The sequence below is a fragment of the Papilio polytes genome, unplaced genomic scaffold (genome assembly GCF_000836215.1).
Source record: "Papilio polytes unplaced genomic scaffold, Ppol_1.0 DF821845.1, whole genome shotgun sequence".
NCBI lineage: Eukaryota > Metazoa > Arthropoda > Insecta > Lepidoptera > Papilionidae > Papilio > Papilio polytes.
In genome coordinates, this window is record NW_013527359.1 from 5,295,874 (window position 1) to 5,311,575 (window position 15,702).

The window sequence follows — 15,702 nt, forward strand, 5'->3', positions numbered from 1 at the left end:
GAATGCCTTCGTTAGCCGTAAGTTGGTTCTCATTTTGAACTTTGTTTGAATTCTGTGGTAAACCGTGGTTATATTAATTATTATTTTTGTTTTTTTATTCTCAGTGTGAATTTAAATATTGTTATACAAGTGATTGTAGATGCCGAATATACTAGAATGTACTAAAAGTACTAAATATAGCTGTTGCTCGCAACTAGTCCGCGTGGATTTAAAAAAAAATTAAAAGTATAGACTATGTTACTAACTGATAACATAGGTTTTTAATGGTGCCAGAATTTAATATCGATACAATAGTTTTTGAGTTATTTCAATATAGTAGAACCTCGGTAACTTAAAAACCTCTATAACTTCAAAGAATAATATGTTCCCTTCCCATCAGAGCCGAAAACCTCTACATACACCCTTGATAACTTAAAACCTTTTGTGTTTCCCTTGGACTTTAACTTATCGAGGTTTTACTGTACACACAAATATCCAATCAGCTTTCTTCTTTATATTAGTATTGATTATAAAGAGGATGGATTTTATATTTTTACTAGCTTTCACCCGCGACTCCATCTGCGTTAAAACAAACAAAAGGTAGAAGCCTGTGTTCTTCCACACTAACTTCTACATGTATGACAATCGTCGAGATCCCAGCAGTATAGAATACAAACATACATATAAACTTTAGCATTTATATTAGTAAGATTTTAATTTAAAAAACTCAAAAACTATTCTGTTTTTCATTTGTATTGTTTTATTTTTCCAGCTGAATTATCGGAGACCACACTCGTACCGACGGACGGTGGTCGATATGATGTCAACGTGGTAGGCAGACTGCGTGTGCCCGTATACTGGTCTGGAAAACCGACTAATGTTATGAGGTAAGCAGTGGTAGAGCCCGCTTTAACATCTTCGCACGAATGGGTCGGCTCGCCAAAATACCACGACCACGCAGAAAACAGGCGTGAAGTGGAAGCAATTCCGCGTACAGTCTGATGAGTGTGCTGCCGGAGGCCTCATTTTAGTCCCTTTCCCTTTACTGTTTTCTTAAGAGGAGAGGATGGGAAGGAAAAGTGGATTAGACGGTGGAGGAGACGCATAGGAAGGGGAAATGTCCTCTGTTTGTGCGTCTCCTCCGTCAATGAAGGGTAGGCAGCGCTGCAATTGCGGATGTTTATGTGCAGCGGTCGCTTTACATTTCGGTTGATTCAGGCCGCTTGCTCGTTTACCACCTTATATTATAAAAAAAGTTTTAGTCACATTAAGATAATGGTAACTGAACGGATCTCGATGATTGTTATACATGTAGAATAGTCTGGAAAAACACATGGACTATTTACTTCAGTTTTTTTTTAATTCCACATGTACGGAGTCGAGGGAAAAAGATAGTTTACACGATTTAGAAAATAATTAGCATATAGTTTGATTTTGAAAATGGGAGAATTTCGAATTTAGTTGGGAATTTTTCTTACTGGTAACTCTAAAAACTAACAAGTTGTCGATGTAAAAACTGCCATAAGATCCTTGTAGGTCTACTATATGATGGGTTTTATGGTTTTTATATTAAACATACTAGCTTTCGCCCGCGACAACGTCCGCGTGGAATTAATAAATACAAAAGTTGCCTATGTGTTCTTCCAGATTATTCTCTACATCTGTACCAAATATTGAAATCCGTTCAGCAGTTTAGGCTACAGACTCTAACAAACATCCATCTAAACTTTCGCATTTATAATATTAGTCAGAATTAGTAAGATTGTGATGTTTCCTTACAGATGCAGTTGGTTCTACAAAGGCACTACCGATGCGAGATATGTTCCTTATTCTGAAGCCGTGGCTGAGAAGTTAGAGGTAGACAGCTTATTTTTCTTTTTTTTATACAATACTAACTGTTCCCGTGCTTCATCCGCATGAAATTATAAATTTATTGTTTGCATTTGTCAAATTAACAATAGCAAATGTCAAAATGACATGACATGACAAACCTTAGCAAACTTTCTATCTTGATGTTGGCAGCAACTTATGGTCTCTTTCCCACATTAGGGTTTTTATCCAAAATATTTACCCCCTAAGTTTAATGGCGTTAAAATATATAGCCTAAAGCGTGACGTAAGTGTAGGGCTTTTTATTAAAGAAAGAGTTATTCAAAAATATGCTGTAATTGCCGACATGTTAGACAACAAAGAAGTGTGTGTTTACGCTTTATTATAATAGAATAGATTAAACTGATTGGGACTAAAATTAGATCTAAAATAAAAATAACTTTAACAAAAACAGGGTCCGTGGAATTACTTCCACTTCACACCTATTAGGCAGTATTGCGTAGATGACCACATTCGTGTAAAGATATATAAGAGATTCAAAAATATATAGAAGTGGCGTAGACACTTCACTTGTATATGTAGCTCCTAAAAATCACATGTTATATAATTAACTAGCTTTCGCCCGCGACTCCATCCACGTGGTATTAAAAAAACAAATGAAAGTAGCCTATGTGTTCTACCAGACTATCCTCTACATCTATACCAAATTTCATCGAAATCCGTTCAGCCGTTTAGGCTACAAACTCTAATAAACATCCATCCATCTAAACTTTGGCATTTATAATATTAGTATGATTGTATTTAAAAGAATTTTCTTTAAATAATATTTAAATGTTTATATTTTATTTTGTGTAAACACTGGTTAGTTTGAAAAGACAAGAAAACCGACTTTATTATAATTTTTTAAATTACTTATTATCAATACACGAGACGGCACTAAACTTGACAACAGGTATAGTGCCTATCAGAGAAAGTACCAAAATTATCACTGTCCCGTCTATATATTGTTTAAATGTCTGTGGTATTTATTATAGCGTCTACTGTTCGTTTCCAGGAGGAATACAAGCATGGTATCCTGACTGGAGAGTGGCACAGAAGGCTGGTGCTGCCGAGCGGCGAGCTGGTGGTGATGCACGGACCCTCGGTGATGGTCCACTTCCTGCAGACCAGCGCCGCTGATGCCTTCGCCTCTTCACCTGTGAGTGAACACTTAGGGCGATCTTATTCTAATTTGTCTGATAAGAATCCATGTAAAATATGTGATTTTTTTGTACAATAAAGTGGCAAACGAGCAAGCTGCCACCTGAATCCGCCATAATGGGAAAACTACTGCACATAGACATCCGCAATTACAGCGCTGCTTACCCTTCATTGACGGAGGAGACGCACATATAGAGGACATTTCCCCTTCCTATGCGTCTACTTCACTCTACTCTTAAGAAATGGGTGGAAAGGGGAAGGAACTAAAATTAGTCCTCCGGCACCACACTCATCAGACCAAACACGGAATTGATTCCACTTCACGCCTGTCTGTGTGGTCGTGGTATTACTGGCTCTACAGTGCAAAGATGTTAAAGCGGGCTCTACCACTGTTAAAATTTAAAATGATTTTGAGCTACCAAATTTCCTATTCTCATCCCAATCCTATCCTGGTTATCCTCTTTCCAGCGTCTATCTCACAGGAAGAGGGTATATCGTTCTCCTACAACGAATTATATGAATGCAAATCAGAAATGTAATGACCATCTAGTTCTGTTTGTACACGGCGTGGGCCACAACCGGTACGAGAATAAGAATGTTAGAATCCATTATTAAATAATAAACTTTTATTAAAGAGATTTTAATATATAGAGGAGGCATGACTTGAGATTTTTCACATAATCTAGTTTGTCTAAATAAGATAGATTAGTTTGATAAATGACATATATGAATTAAATTTATATGAAGAGAAATGCCGTACTTAATAGTCAGGTATCGTAGTGACGAAACACGCAGCGAACAATTTTGTACTATCGATATTCGGGTTACATAATTATCGAACTCAACTAAAATTATTATTTCTTATTCACTAATTTATAGGACAATTCTAGTATTGATTATAGTGTAGAGAATTTAGCGATGACAATAATAATAGCGAAATCCAATTCGATTACGTACGGCTGTAGTAGTAATAAACAATTATTTACTCTCTTTATTTGTTATAGTCATTATTAATTTAAGAAAACAGTGTTTTTTTTTATTTCATAAGTTATAACTATAAATCTATCGATTCAAACTTCTATAAGAATAAAAATCGAAAATGCATAAGATTCATGACTGATTTTACACAACCCATCCCTACTAAATTTAAAATGAATTGTCAAACTAATCTAAATTATTTAGACACACTATAAATGTTTTTTTTATTTTATAAGAAAAGATGGGGCTTATTATAATTTTGACAAATGTTTTATTGCAACTAAATTTGACAACTGATTTAGTACCTTTCAGAGAAAGTACCGGTGCAAAAATGTACATTATGCCTCGTCTATATATTATTTAAATATATTTTTATAGCAGAGTATATAGTAGAGAATGGAGATATTGACATCATAATAGATTATTCTATCTCAGTCCAAATTAACGCCTAAATATTGTAAAATAAAAGAAAGTAATGAATTTGTATAATACTAGCTGTTGCTCGCGACTTCGTCTGCGTGAAATTTTAATATATAGCCTATGTTACTCAGTGATAACTTAGCTTTCTAATGGTGAAGGAATTTTTTAAATCGGCCCAGTAGTTTTTGAGTTTACCCGTTACACACAAAAATACAAATCTCTCCTCTTTGTAATATTAGTATAGATAGCTAAAGCAATATTTATAATATTTAGGCTATATTTTGGACAATTTTAATTAGAATTACATTGATTTTAATAAAAAATTAATTGGCACATCATTTACTAGAGGTATCCTTGTACTGACGTGCCAACATTATCAGTATAATTATTGTTGTAGAGTGAACGGAGCGAGAAAGAAGTCGGAAAAGATATTCATCGAAAGGGGTAATAGACTGTTATATATTTATCTCTCTCTAGCAAACGACGACGCGACCCCGCGTTGTACGGCGCGGTGCGGCCGAGAGCGAGATAGAAGATACGGAGCCGGGACACGTGGATCATCTTTTATTGCTGTGTCATGGCGTCGGGTCAGCATGTGATATGAGGTTTCGACCTGTTGAGGAAGTTGGTAAGATTTTGAACCTTATGGAATAGAAAATAAGGTCCTGTTCAATTCTCATTGATTTTGTTTTCTGTCTTATGTCAAATATTCGATTTTTAATCTTATGGATTTGAAAATAAGGTCTGAATTAGATTATATTGTTTTATTGTCTGTCGTAATTTTAAGAAGCTGATAAGATATTCGATTTTGTGTCTTATTTACTTCAATTAAGGTCTAATTTTCGCTGTAATCGATTTTAATACTTTTTTAATGTATTAGAAAAAGAATTGTCTAATGATAAGCATGAACAAGCATTAAGACAATTGATTTTCAGTCTTATTGACTTAGAAATAAGGTTGTTTATACTAAAGATATTGTATCATTTGTTGTTTTTTTAATAGTTGATGACTTCCGAGCGACCAGTCTCCAGTTAATTCAGTCCCATTATAAGAATTCTTACGAAAGTGGAGCTGTCAGTCGAATAGAGGTAAGTTTCTTTTGAGAGTAGTGGGGCAGAATATTATCAAGGGGGCAGATTAATGATTAAGGGGACCAATGATCAAGGTGGGAGCAGACAAATGAACAAAGGGGGCAGACCAATAATCAAAGGGGGCAGACCAATGATCAAGTGGGAACACCAATGACCAAGAAGGAGACCAATGATCAAGGGGTGGGGGGCAAACCAATGATCAAGGGGGGTAGACTGATGATCAAGGGGGGTGACAGACCAATAGTCGAGGGGGGGCGGGCAGACCAACGATCAAGAGGAAATAGAATTCACCATAGGGGAAGATCAATGGCCAAGGGGGGTGCAGACCAATGATCAAGGGCAAGATCGATTATCAAAAAGGGAGGTCTAAGAGTGGGGGCAAACAAATAATCCAGGAGGCTTGTAGTAAACATTGGTAGTTTATCAATATTTAAAATATTTTACAATTTGAATATAGGGAAAGTGGGGCTGATGCCTATCCTTACTATAAAATGTGTTTTTTTATAATACTATGTTTACTTTGCAGGTTCTCCCTATATCATGGCATTCGACGTTACATTCCGGAGAGAATGGCGTTGATAAAAGATTAGCTCAGGTCACTCTGGATAGCATACCTAGACTTAGGAATTTCACTAATGATACTGTACTAGATGTGCTCTTCTATACAAGTCCCGTTTATTGTCAGGTAAGAGATTTTGTATATGTCGTAGGCAGATTGTGAATTTAGTCAGTTTTAAATCGGTCTAGATCGGTTTTCCCGACGTAGGTAACAAGGGAAAAATAAGAACTGAATATGACTTTCCTGATCGTTATTTTAATACAATATTAGATACGAGCTGTTGCCCGCGACTTCGTCCGCGTGGTATTAGAAAACATAAAAACCATATAAATTATAAAAAGCTACGTATCCCGGGAACCGGACATTTCTCGGATATGAAGCTTATCCCATGTGTACTCCACACTTTGTTTTATATCTGTGACAAATTTCAATACGATATGTTGAACCGTTGCAGAATGATCCAGTAAGCATAAAAAAACTAAATTAATGAATCCCACGGGAACCCTAACTATTCCCGGGATAAAAAGTAGCCTATGTGTTCTTCCAAACTATGCTCTAAACCTGTGCCATATTTCATGGAGATCCGTTCAGCCGTTTAGGCTACAAACGCTAACAAACATCCATCTAAACTTTCGCATTTATAATATTAGTAAGATTGGTGACAATTTAATAAAAGCAGCATTTTTTTTAAATGCTGTAAATTATTTTTAAATGTGATTTCATTTAAAGTTATTGTGGATGCTCTTATATTAAAAATGATGTATTGGAAGGTTAGAAGTTATAGAAATCTTAAATAGTAGTCTAAATAGTTTTTTATTTCTCATTTTATGCACGAATATTAAAAAAAGGTATAAATGAAAGAGCGTCGGTGGCTCAGTGGTTTGAACACTTGACTTGTAATCTACAGGTCTTGGGTTCGAATCCCGCTGTACCAATGATTTTCGATTTTTCGAATTTTCATATGTACATAATTTACCCGACGTTCTTACGGTGAAGGAAAACGTCGTGATACTTGCACAAATCGGCGAAGAAATTCAAAGATATGTGTGAAGTCAACCAACCCGCAGTGCAGCGTGGTTGACTATGGCCTAGTCACCCTTACTTAGGGTAGGCTCCCCCCTCGGTGGGGACGTATAGTGAGCTGGTGATGATGATGATGATACCAAATGAACTGATAAGAAATAGATTTTTAATAATTTCATATTTTTTCTATCAAATGCGATTGTAAACTGTTATTTTTTTACAGACAATAATAGACACCGTGTGCAAAGAATTGAATCGTATCTACAGTCTTTTTAAATCAAGAAACCCATCTTTTAATGGAGGAGTGTCATTGGGAGGTCATTCTTTGGGCAGTGTCATACTTTACGATCTATTATGTCATCAGAAACCAATGGTAAGTATTAAAAAGACCATCTTTGTTTTATACCTGCTGTTGTCCGCGACTTCGTCCACGTGTTTTTAAAAAAATAATAAAAAACATAGCCTATGTTACTGATAACGTAGCTTTTTAAGGGTGCAAGAAATTTTGAAATTTATGTATTTTTGTATGTATTGAAATAACTCAAAAACTACTGGGACAATTTTTTAAAAAAACTTTTGCCATTAAAGCTACGTTATCTCTCAATAACAGTGGCTATATTATTTATAAATTTTTAATAAAACGTGGGCGATGTCATGAGCAACAGCTAGTATATTATATATAGCTGTTGCTCGCGACTTCGTCTGTGTTAAATTAAAAAAAAATTAAAGTGTAGCCTACGTTACTCACCGATCATTTCTTTTTTAATGGTGAGATTTTTGGTCCAGTAGTTTTTGAGTTATTTCAATATATAAAAATAGAAACCTTTTCTCTTTAAAATATTAGTATAGATTTATATATCTTACTTCTTATTTAAAAATGTGAAAGTTTAGATGGATGGATGTTTGTTAGAGTTTGTAGCTTAAATGTCTGAAAGGATTTCGATGAAATTTTGTATAGAAGTAGAGGACAGTCTGGGAGAACACTGTTGTTTTTTAATTCCACGCTGACGGAGTCACGGGCGAAAGCTAGTTATCTATACTATTATAATAAAGCGTAAACACATATTTATTTGTTGCCTAAGATGTCAGCAATTACAGCATATTTTTGAATAATTCTTTTTTTAATAAAAAGCCATACACTTATGTCATGCTTTAGGCTATATATTTTAAAGCCTTTAAACTTAGGGTGTAAATATTTGGGATAAAAACCTTAATGTGAGCAAGAGACCATAAGTTGCTGCCAACATCAAGGAAGCAAGGTTGTCATCTTGACATTTTGACATTTGTTATTGATAATCTGACAAATGTAAACAATGAAATAAAATTTTCATAATTTTATGCGGATGAAGTCGCACGGGAACAGCTAGTTTATAATAAATTGTTTTACTTGTAGGGTAATCCGTGTTCTGACAAGAAGCACGTGAGCGGCGCCGCCGGCACCGGCCAGCACACCGTCAGCTATCCCGCGCTGGACTTCGCTCCCGACGCACTGTACGCGCTCGGCAGCCCTATTGGTGAGTTTACCACGCAGAGTCAACACTTAGTGTTGTATTTACAGTGGTAGCGTCCGCTTTAACATCTTAGCACTGCAGGGCCGGCACGCCCCCAGTAATACCACGACCACACAGAAGACAGGCGTCAAATGGAAGCAATTCAAGGCCTCATTTAAGTCCCTTTCTCTTTACCACCCTTTTCTTATAAGTAGATGATGGGAAAGGGAAGTGGATTTGACGGAAGGGGAAATACTCTATGTGCGTCTCCTCCGTCAATGAAGGGTAGGCAACGCATCTGCAATTGCGGATGTCTATGGGTAGCGGTCACTTCGCCATTTTGGCGGATTCTGGTGGCCGCTTGCTCGTTTGCCATCTTATGTTATATAAAAAAATATTACTGAGATAGTTACTGTTACACTTTAATAAGCAATTTATTACAATTTCAACGGTTTATATAGGCCGATTTAGCAAAAGAAAATTGATAAGTGTCTTTTTTATGTTTTACTAGCTTTCGCCCTCGACTCCGTCCACGTAGATTAACTTACTAATTATAAATTTGAAATTTGGCATATAAGTAAAGCAGCCTTGAAGAACATAAGCTACTCTTTTTTTTAAATTCGCAACGGACGAAGTCGCGCGCGAAAGCTAGTATACAATATTCAAGTAGACTATGTTACTCACTCGTAACGTAGTTTTTTATGGTCGACGAATTTTTAGAATTGGCCCAGTAGTTTTTGAGTTATTCCAACACAAACAAAAATTCTAAATTCCTCTTTATAAGATTTAATTTTTATACTTAATTTTGATCTTTGTGCTAATATTTAAAACTAAACATTATAGCTTAAGTAAATCACTGTTTTTTATATATTAAAAATTTTCCCATTGGACCGATCGGCCTTCCCTTAAACGGTCCAATGGGAAACAACCTTATGGCATCGATTTTAAATATTTTTGCATTTACATTCCATAGCGAAAAACCCATATTAAGAGAGAATAGATTTAAATTCTCGTTTTTAAAAAATAACATATCTAAAGAGTATTTTTTTTTTCCAGCAATATTCGAGTGTATCCGAGGAGTAGAGTTACTCGGCTCTGGTTTCTGCTTACCCACTTGCAAGAAATTCTTTAATATCTTCCATCCGTACGATCCAATTGCTTACAGGTAAGTAAAGTCGGTAAATTCTAGACCGACTTGAAACTGACCAAGTTTTTACACTATCGGTAACATAAATATTTTAGGCTAAAAAGAGCGTAAATATATGTTTAAAATGATCGGCAACATTTAAATTAATTTTTAGCATAATTCTTTATTTCGTCTTAAAAGCAATTATTTCAATTATTCAACAGTGGTAGGGTCCGCTTTAACATCTTCGCATTTTAAGGCTCTCAGCAATACCACGATCACACAAGACAGGCGTGAAGTGGAAGCAATTCCGCGTACAGTCTGATGAGTGTGGTGCCGGAGGCCTTATTTTAGTCCCTTCCCCTTTCCACTCTCAATAAGAAAGGATGGGAAAGGAAAGTGGATTTGACGGTGCATACGCAAAGGAAGGGGAAATGTCCTCTTTTTGTGCGTCTCCTCCGTCATTGGCAGCGGTCGCTTTCCATTTCGCTAGATTCTGGTGGCCTCTTGCTCGTTTGCCACCTTATATTATAAAAAGTAAATCCTAAAAAATAACTAGTTATAAATTTATCCTATATCAGGCAGTAATAATGTAGCTTTTTAACGGTGAAAGTGTTTTTTAAGTAACCCAAGTAGTTTTTGAGTTTGTTCGTTACATTTAAAAACATAAATGTTTTCTCTTTGTAATATTAGTATAGATTTTTGTCAATTCACAATTTGACTAGGTGCTTTAATTGAAAATATTCATAAACGATAGATAACTAAATATTAATTTTAAATGTTTCTATTTCAGAATCGAACCACTTATCGACCCTCAACTTAAAAATGTGAAGCCATTTCAAATTCCACACCACAAAGGAAGGAAGAGAATGCATTTAGGTGAGCAATTTCATTTATTGTCTAGGGAATTTGGTGAGCAATTTCATTTATTGTCTAGGGAATTTTGTGAGCAATTTCATGTATTGTCTAGGGAATTTGGTGAGCAATTTCATTTATTGTCTAGGGAATTTGGTGAGCAATTTCATTTACTGGCTAGGGAATTCGGTGAGCAATTTCATTTACTGTCTAGGGAATTTGGTGAGCAATTTCATTTATTGTCTAGGGAATTTGGTGAGCAATTTCATTTATTGTCTAGGGAATTTGGTGAAACAAATTATTAATATAAATATGTCTGTAATAAGTATTAACAGCTTTTTATAGGTAAAAGTTTAAACATGTATATTCTTCAATTGAACGTATCTTCTAGAACTGAAGGACACGATGGCGCGTGTGGGCGCGGATATAAAACAGAAGTTGATAGAGTCCATCAGAAGCACGTGGTCCAGTATGTGGAAGACGCAGCCGCCCAATGACAGACAGCTAGAGAAGGTAAGGTTTTGCCCGACTGACAGTAAGTATGCCCGACTTACAATATGTTTGCCCGACTTACAGTGATTTTTTCTCCTTACCCTACTAATTTCTGATTAAGAGTAGGGTAGGTGTAATCTTCATTTCTTTATAGATATGCTAAAAACATCAAAAACAGATTCCTGTTCCTAATATCACGTGCCCTACTTAATGTAACGGTAATATTTTGCCCGTTTAAAGTAAATTAACGTATTTTTACCTACTAACAGGGAGTCATATTTTGCCCCACCACATGAAAGTAGTGTATTGCCCCACTACAGGAAAGATATATTTTGCCCCACTACATGAAAGTTATATTTTGCCCCACTACATAAAAGTAATATTTTGCCCCACTATATGAAACTTATATTTTTCCCCACTATATGAAACTTATATTTTTCCCCACTGCAGCAAAGTTATATCTTGCCCCACTACATGAATGTTATATTTTGCCCCACTACATAAAAGTAATATTTTGCCCCACTATATGAATGTTATATTTTGCCCTCCTGCAGCCAAGTTATATTTTGCCTAGGAAGTTATATTCTACTAAATGATTTCTACTTCCAGGTTGTGGAAGAAGAGATGGAGAAGGAACAACTGGCAGAAGAGAATAAAGAAGAAACCGTCGATGATACTACTGAGGTGAGTTTTACTCGATTTTATGTGTTTTATGTACATTTTATTGTAACGTCCTACTAAAGCATTGTATAGATTTTGATAAATAAGATGTCAATGTTTATGAAGATACTATCTTTAGCCCGCGATTCCGTCCGTGTGGAATTAAATAAAAATAAAAGTAAGTAGCCTATGTGTTCTTCCAGACTATCCTCTACATCTGTATAAAATTTCATCGAAATCGGTCCAGCAGTTTAGGCTACACACTCTACAAACATCCATCTAAACTTTCGCATTTATAACATAATATAATATAATATAACCATATTTTCACAGAAAATCAATATTTTTATAATTTAGGAATAAAATTTGCATATAATAATTACTTGTTCCCGTGCGAGTTCATCCGCATGAAATTATGAAAATTTTATTTTATTGTTTACATTTGTCAAATTGTCAATAGCAAATGTCAAAATGACATGACATGATCTTGGCAATCTTGCTTCCTTGATGTTGGCAGCAACTTATGGTCTCTTTCCCACATTAGGGTTTTTATCCAAAAAATTTACCCCCTAAGTTTAATGGCGCGAAAATATATATAGCCTAAAGCGTAACGTAAGTGTAGGGTTTTTTATTAAAAAATGAATTGTTCAAAAATATGCTGTGATTGCTGACATGTTAGGCAACAAAGTGTGTGTTTACGCTTTATTATATTAGTATAGATATGTTTGTTTACTATATTTTACTGTAGATTGTTAGTTTGGAGGTTTTTTTTATATTTTTTATGTATTTCAGGTTACAAAAGAGATGTTAGGTAAACTAAATGACGGTTGTCGTGTGGATTATGTCCTACAAGAGGCGCCGTTTGAAATGATTAACGAATATCTCTTCGCTATGAGCAGCCATGTTGGTTATTGGTAAGATTTTTTACTAAAAAACTATTTTTTTTTTCGTGTACAGCTGTCAAATTCTCAATTGCAAATGTCAAAATTTAAATCAAAAAGGCCTTTGACGTTGGATAATTACCGTTACCAAGCAAACTTGCTTCCTTAAAAAAATACCCCACCAAAAAAATTATAAAAAAAAAGTGACAATAAGAAAACTTTTTTAAAGTTATGCTCGCCTGTACAACCAACGTTCAATATTTATTTATTGTAAATTGTTTTTCTTTACAAAGTGTAAATTAAATTAAAAAAATAAAAATTCTTGGCCAAAAAGAGAAGGCTCAGCTGGTGCGGTCTCCAGTTTGTCCCTAAAGGCAGCGCTGGTTTCCAGCCTCCCTTGATGTCTTGTAGTTTTTGTCCCTGTATCGTATTATTTTCCAATTTACTCACCCGCTATTAGATATAATAGCGTGAGAATATATAACCTAAAGCGTGTCGTAAGTGTGGGATTTTTTATTACAAAAACAAAAAATGACCGACTTCCAAACAAAATACACGACAGATAAAATATTCTCAAAAAACAATATACTAAAAAGTAACGAAATAATTCCTTGAAAATAGTAAACCTACCTTATTGTAAGTGTTATGTCTATATTGTACAATTATTATTACTTTGATGTCTTTAGGCTACGTATGCAAAGAAACCAAAAACTACCCTTAATTTCGTCGCGCGATTTTGAGCTAAACTATTTAACTACGTCTTAGTCTTTGACTACAAAAAATTTTAAAAAAAATGGGACCCACCTGCAAGCATTACCTTTCGGATAAAAAAAGAATTATCAAAATCGGTCCACTAGCGGCGGAGTTATGCCGTAACACACATAAAAAAAAATAAAAATAAACATACAGACGAATTGAGTACCTTCTTCTTTTGGGAAGTCGAAAAATATACAAATACAAATACAAATATTTTATTGGTAATCGAATTACAAGTCATAATTTAAAAAAAAAAAAAACATTACATATATTAAAAATGACTGAATAAAAATTGGGTACATAAAACAATCATGGAAGCAAAAATTCTTCGAAACTATAGAAGGCTTTTTGTATTAGCCATGACCTAAGTTTATTTTTACTGTGATTGTTGACATAATACATAACTAAGTAGTGTGTGTTTACGTTTTATTATATTATTATAGTATAGATATATATGTATGTATTTCAGGGAGTCCGAGGACACGATGCTGTTGATGTTGCGCGAGGTGTACTGCGCGCGCGGCGTGCCGCCCGACAACTGCCTGCCGCAACCCACCATGACCATGGAGAGGACACGCATTGTCAGTAACAACACTAGTGTCTTACATATCTCACTAATGTCTTACATGTTTCACTCGTGCCTTACATATCTAACTCGTGTCGTACACATCTCATTCTTGTCTAACATATCTCAATCGTGTCTTACATATCTCATTCTTGTCTAACATATCTCAATCGTGTCTTACATATCTCATTCTTGTCTTACATATCTCAATCGTGTCTTACATATCTCATTCTTGTCTTACATATCTCACCCATATCTTACTATACACCTCACTTACATCTCACCAACATCTCACTCATGTCTTATTCGTGTCTTATATAATCTCATGTTGTCTTACATATCTCACTAGTGTCTTACATATCTAACTAGTGTCTTACTAATCTTATTAAACTGACTCTGAAACATCACCCTCTTTGTGCCCTCTTCTATTTTAAACTACTGATTCAATGTTAACAAAGTGAGGTGTCATTTGGTACATATTAATATTCTTATACAGAGTGGTCATGTGTTTTTTTAATTACTACCTATTTTATTTCACTTAACTACTCTATTCATATTTTCTTATACAAAATCTATTTTACGTCTATAAATGTTAAATGATTTTCTTATCTTTTCGCAGGAAAACGTCAACGTAATTGGAACAGGTGAGAAACCATTTTAGTTTGTGTATTATAACTAGCTGTCCCCGCGACTTCATCTGCATGAAATTATGAAAATTTTATTTCATTGTTTACATTTGTCAAATTATTAATTGCAAATGTCAAAATGACATGACATGACAAAACTTGGCAATCTTTCTTTCTTGATGTTGGCAGCAACTTATGGTCTCTTTCCCACATTAGGGTTTTATCCAAAATATTTACCCCCTAAGTTTAATGGCGTGCAAATATATAGCCTAAATCGTGACGTAAGTGTAGGGCTTTTTATTAAATAAAATATTATTCAAAAATATGCTGTGATTGCTGACATCTTAGACAACAAAGAAGTGTGTGTTTACGCTTTATTATAATAGTATAGATTGAAACACAAATAAATTCAATAACAATGTTTATATTTTGATTGTTTCAAAGAACTTTTTAATATGGAGATTTTTCTTTCAGATTACCCATCGACCAGTCGAGGCGGAATTTAAACAGTACTCAAGAATTCTATATTTCTCTAAAAAAAATAATCCATACAAAACGTCCATACATTTTCCAAAAACTAACCTTACATCACGCGAAATGTGCATAACACAGTTTCGCAGTAACAGAAAATTAGTAGTTATAGTTTTTTTTTTACATATGTGATATTTCGATTTCGAAATAGGCGTCGCCAGAAAGGGGGAGCCATTCCCCCCTTAAAATTAATAATTTTACTATTTTACTAATTGAAACGAAAAGTTTAGTTGGATGGATGTTTGGATGTAGATAGTCTGAACACAGGATACTTTTTAATCCCGCGCGGAGAACCGCGGGCAAAAACTAGTAAGAATATAAAAATAGTAACTGCCTTAGTATTAGTATGGCGACGCCTCTATCGTTTAATATTTGGACAGCCCTAATATACAAAATTATTTAAAAAATTAAAACAATCAAGAATTAATAATTTGTTATATAAAAGTAGGTGTAATTTTAAACCGATTTAAAAAAAAATCATTTCGATTGTTTTTTTTTATGTATGTTCACCAATTACTTTGTGATTTGTGATCCGATTTACTTGATTCTTTTCTTATTTGATAGGGAATAGATGCCTTTTGGTCACAGTTTTATCGAAATTAAAAAATACCCAGTAGTTTTTGAGTTTTTCCTAAATTAGT

At 34.5% G+C, this 15,702-nt stretch overlaps 1 protein-coding gene across 1 annotated transcript; it reads left to right on the forward strand.

The window, feature by feature from the left end:
* Positions 1-6: 6 nt before the first annotated feature.
* LOC106108099 (SEC23-interacting protein-like) lies at positions 7-15,063 on the forward strand. Its single transcript, XM_013289184.1, has 18 exons — positions 7-17; positions 752-866; positions 1,761-1,836; positions 2,863-3,006; positions 3,477-3,605; positions 4,884-5,034; positions 5,409-5,494; positions 6,024-6,182; positions 7,303-7,452; positions 8,473-8,593; positions 9,626-9,734; positions 10,489-10,574; positions 10,942-11,063; positions 11,652-11,726; positions 12,495-12,616; positions 13,809-13,920; positions 14,524-14,548; positions 15,005-15,063. Exons 2-18 carry the CDS (start codon positions 862-864, stop codon positions 15,034-15,036), a joined length of 1,704 nt encoding a protein of 567 aa, XP_013144638.1. The 5' UTR covers positions 7-17; positions 752-861; the 3' UTR covers positions 15,037-15,063.
* The last annotated feature ends 639 nt before the right edge of the window (positions 15,064-15,702 follow it).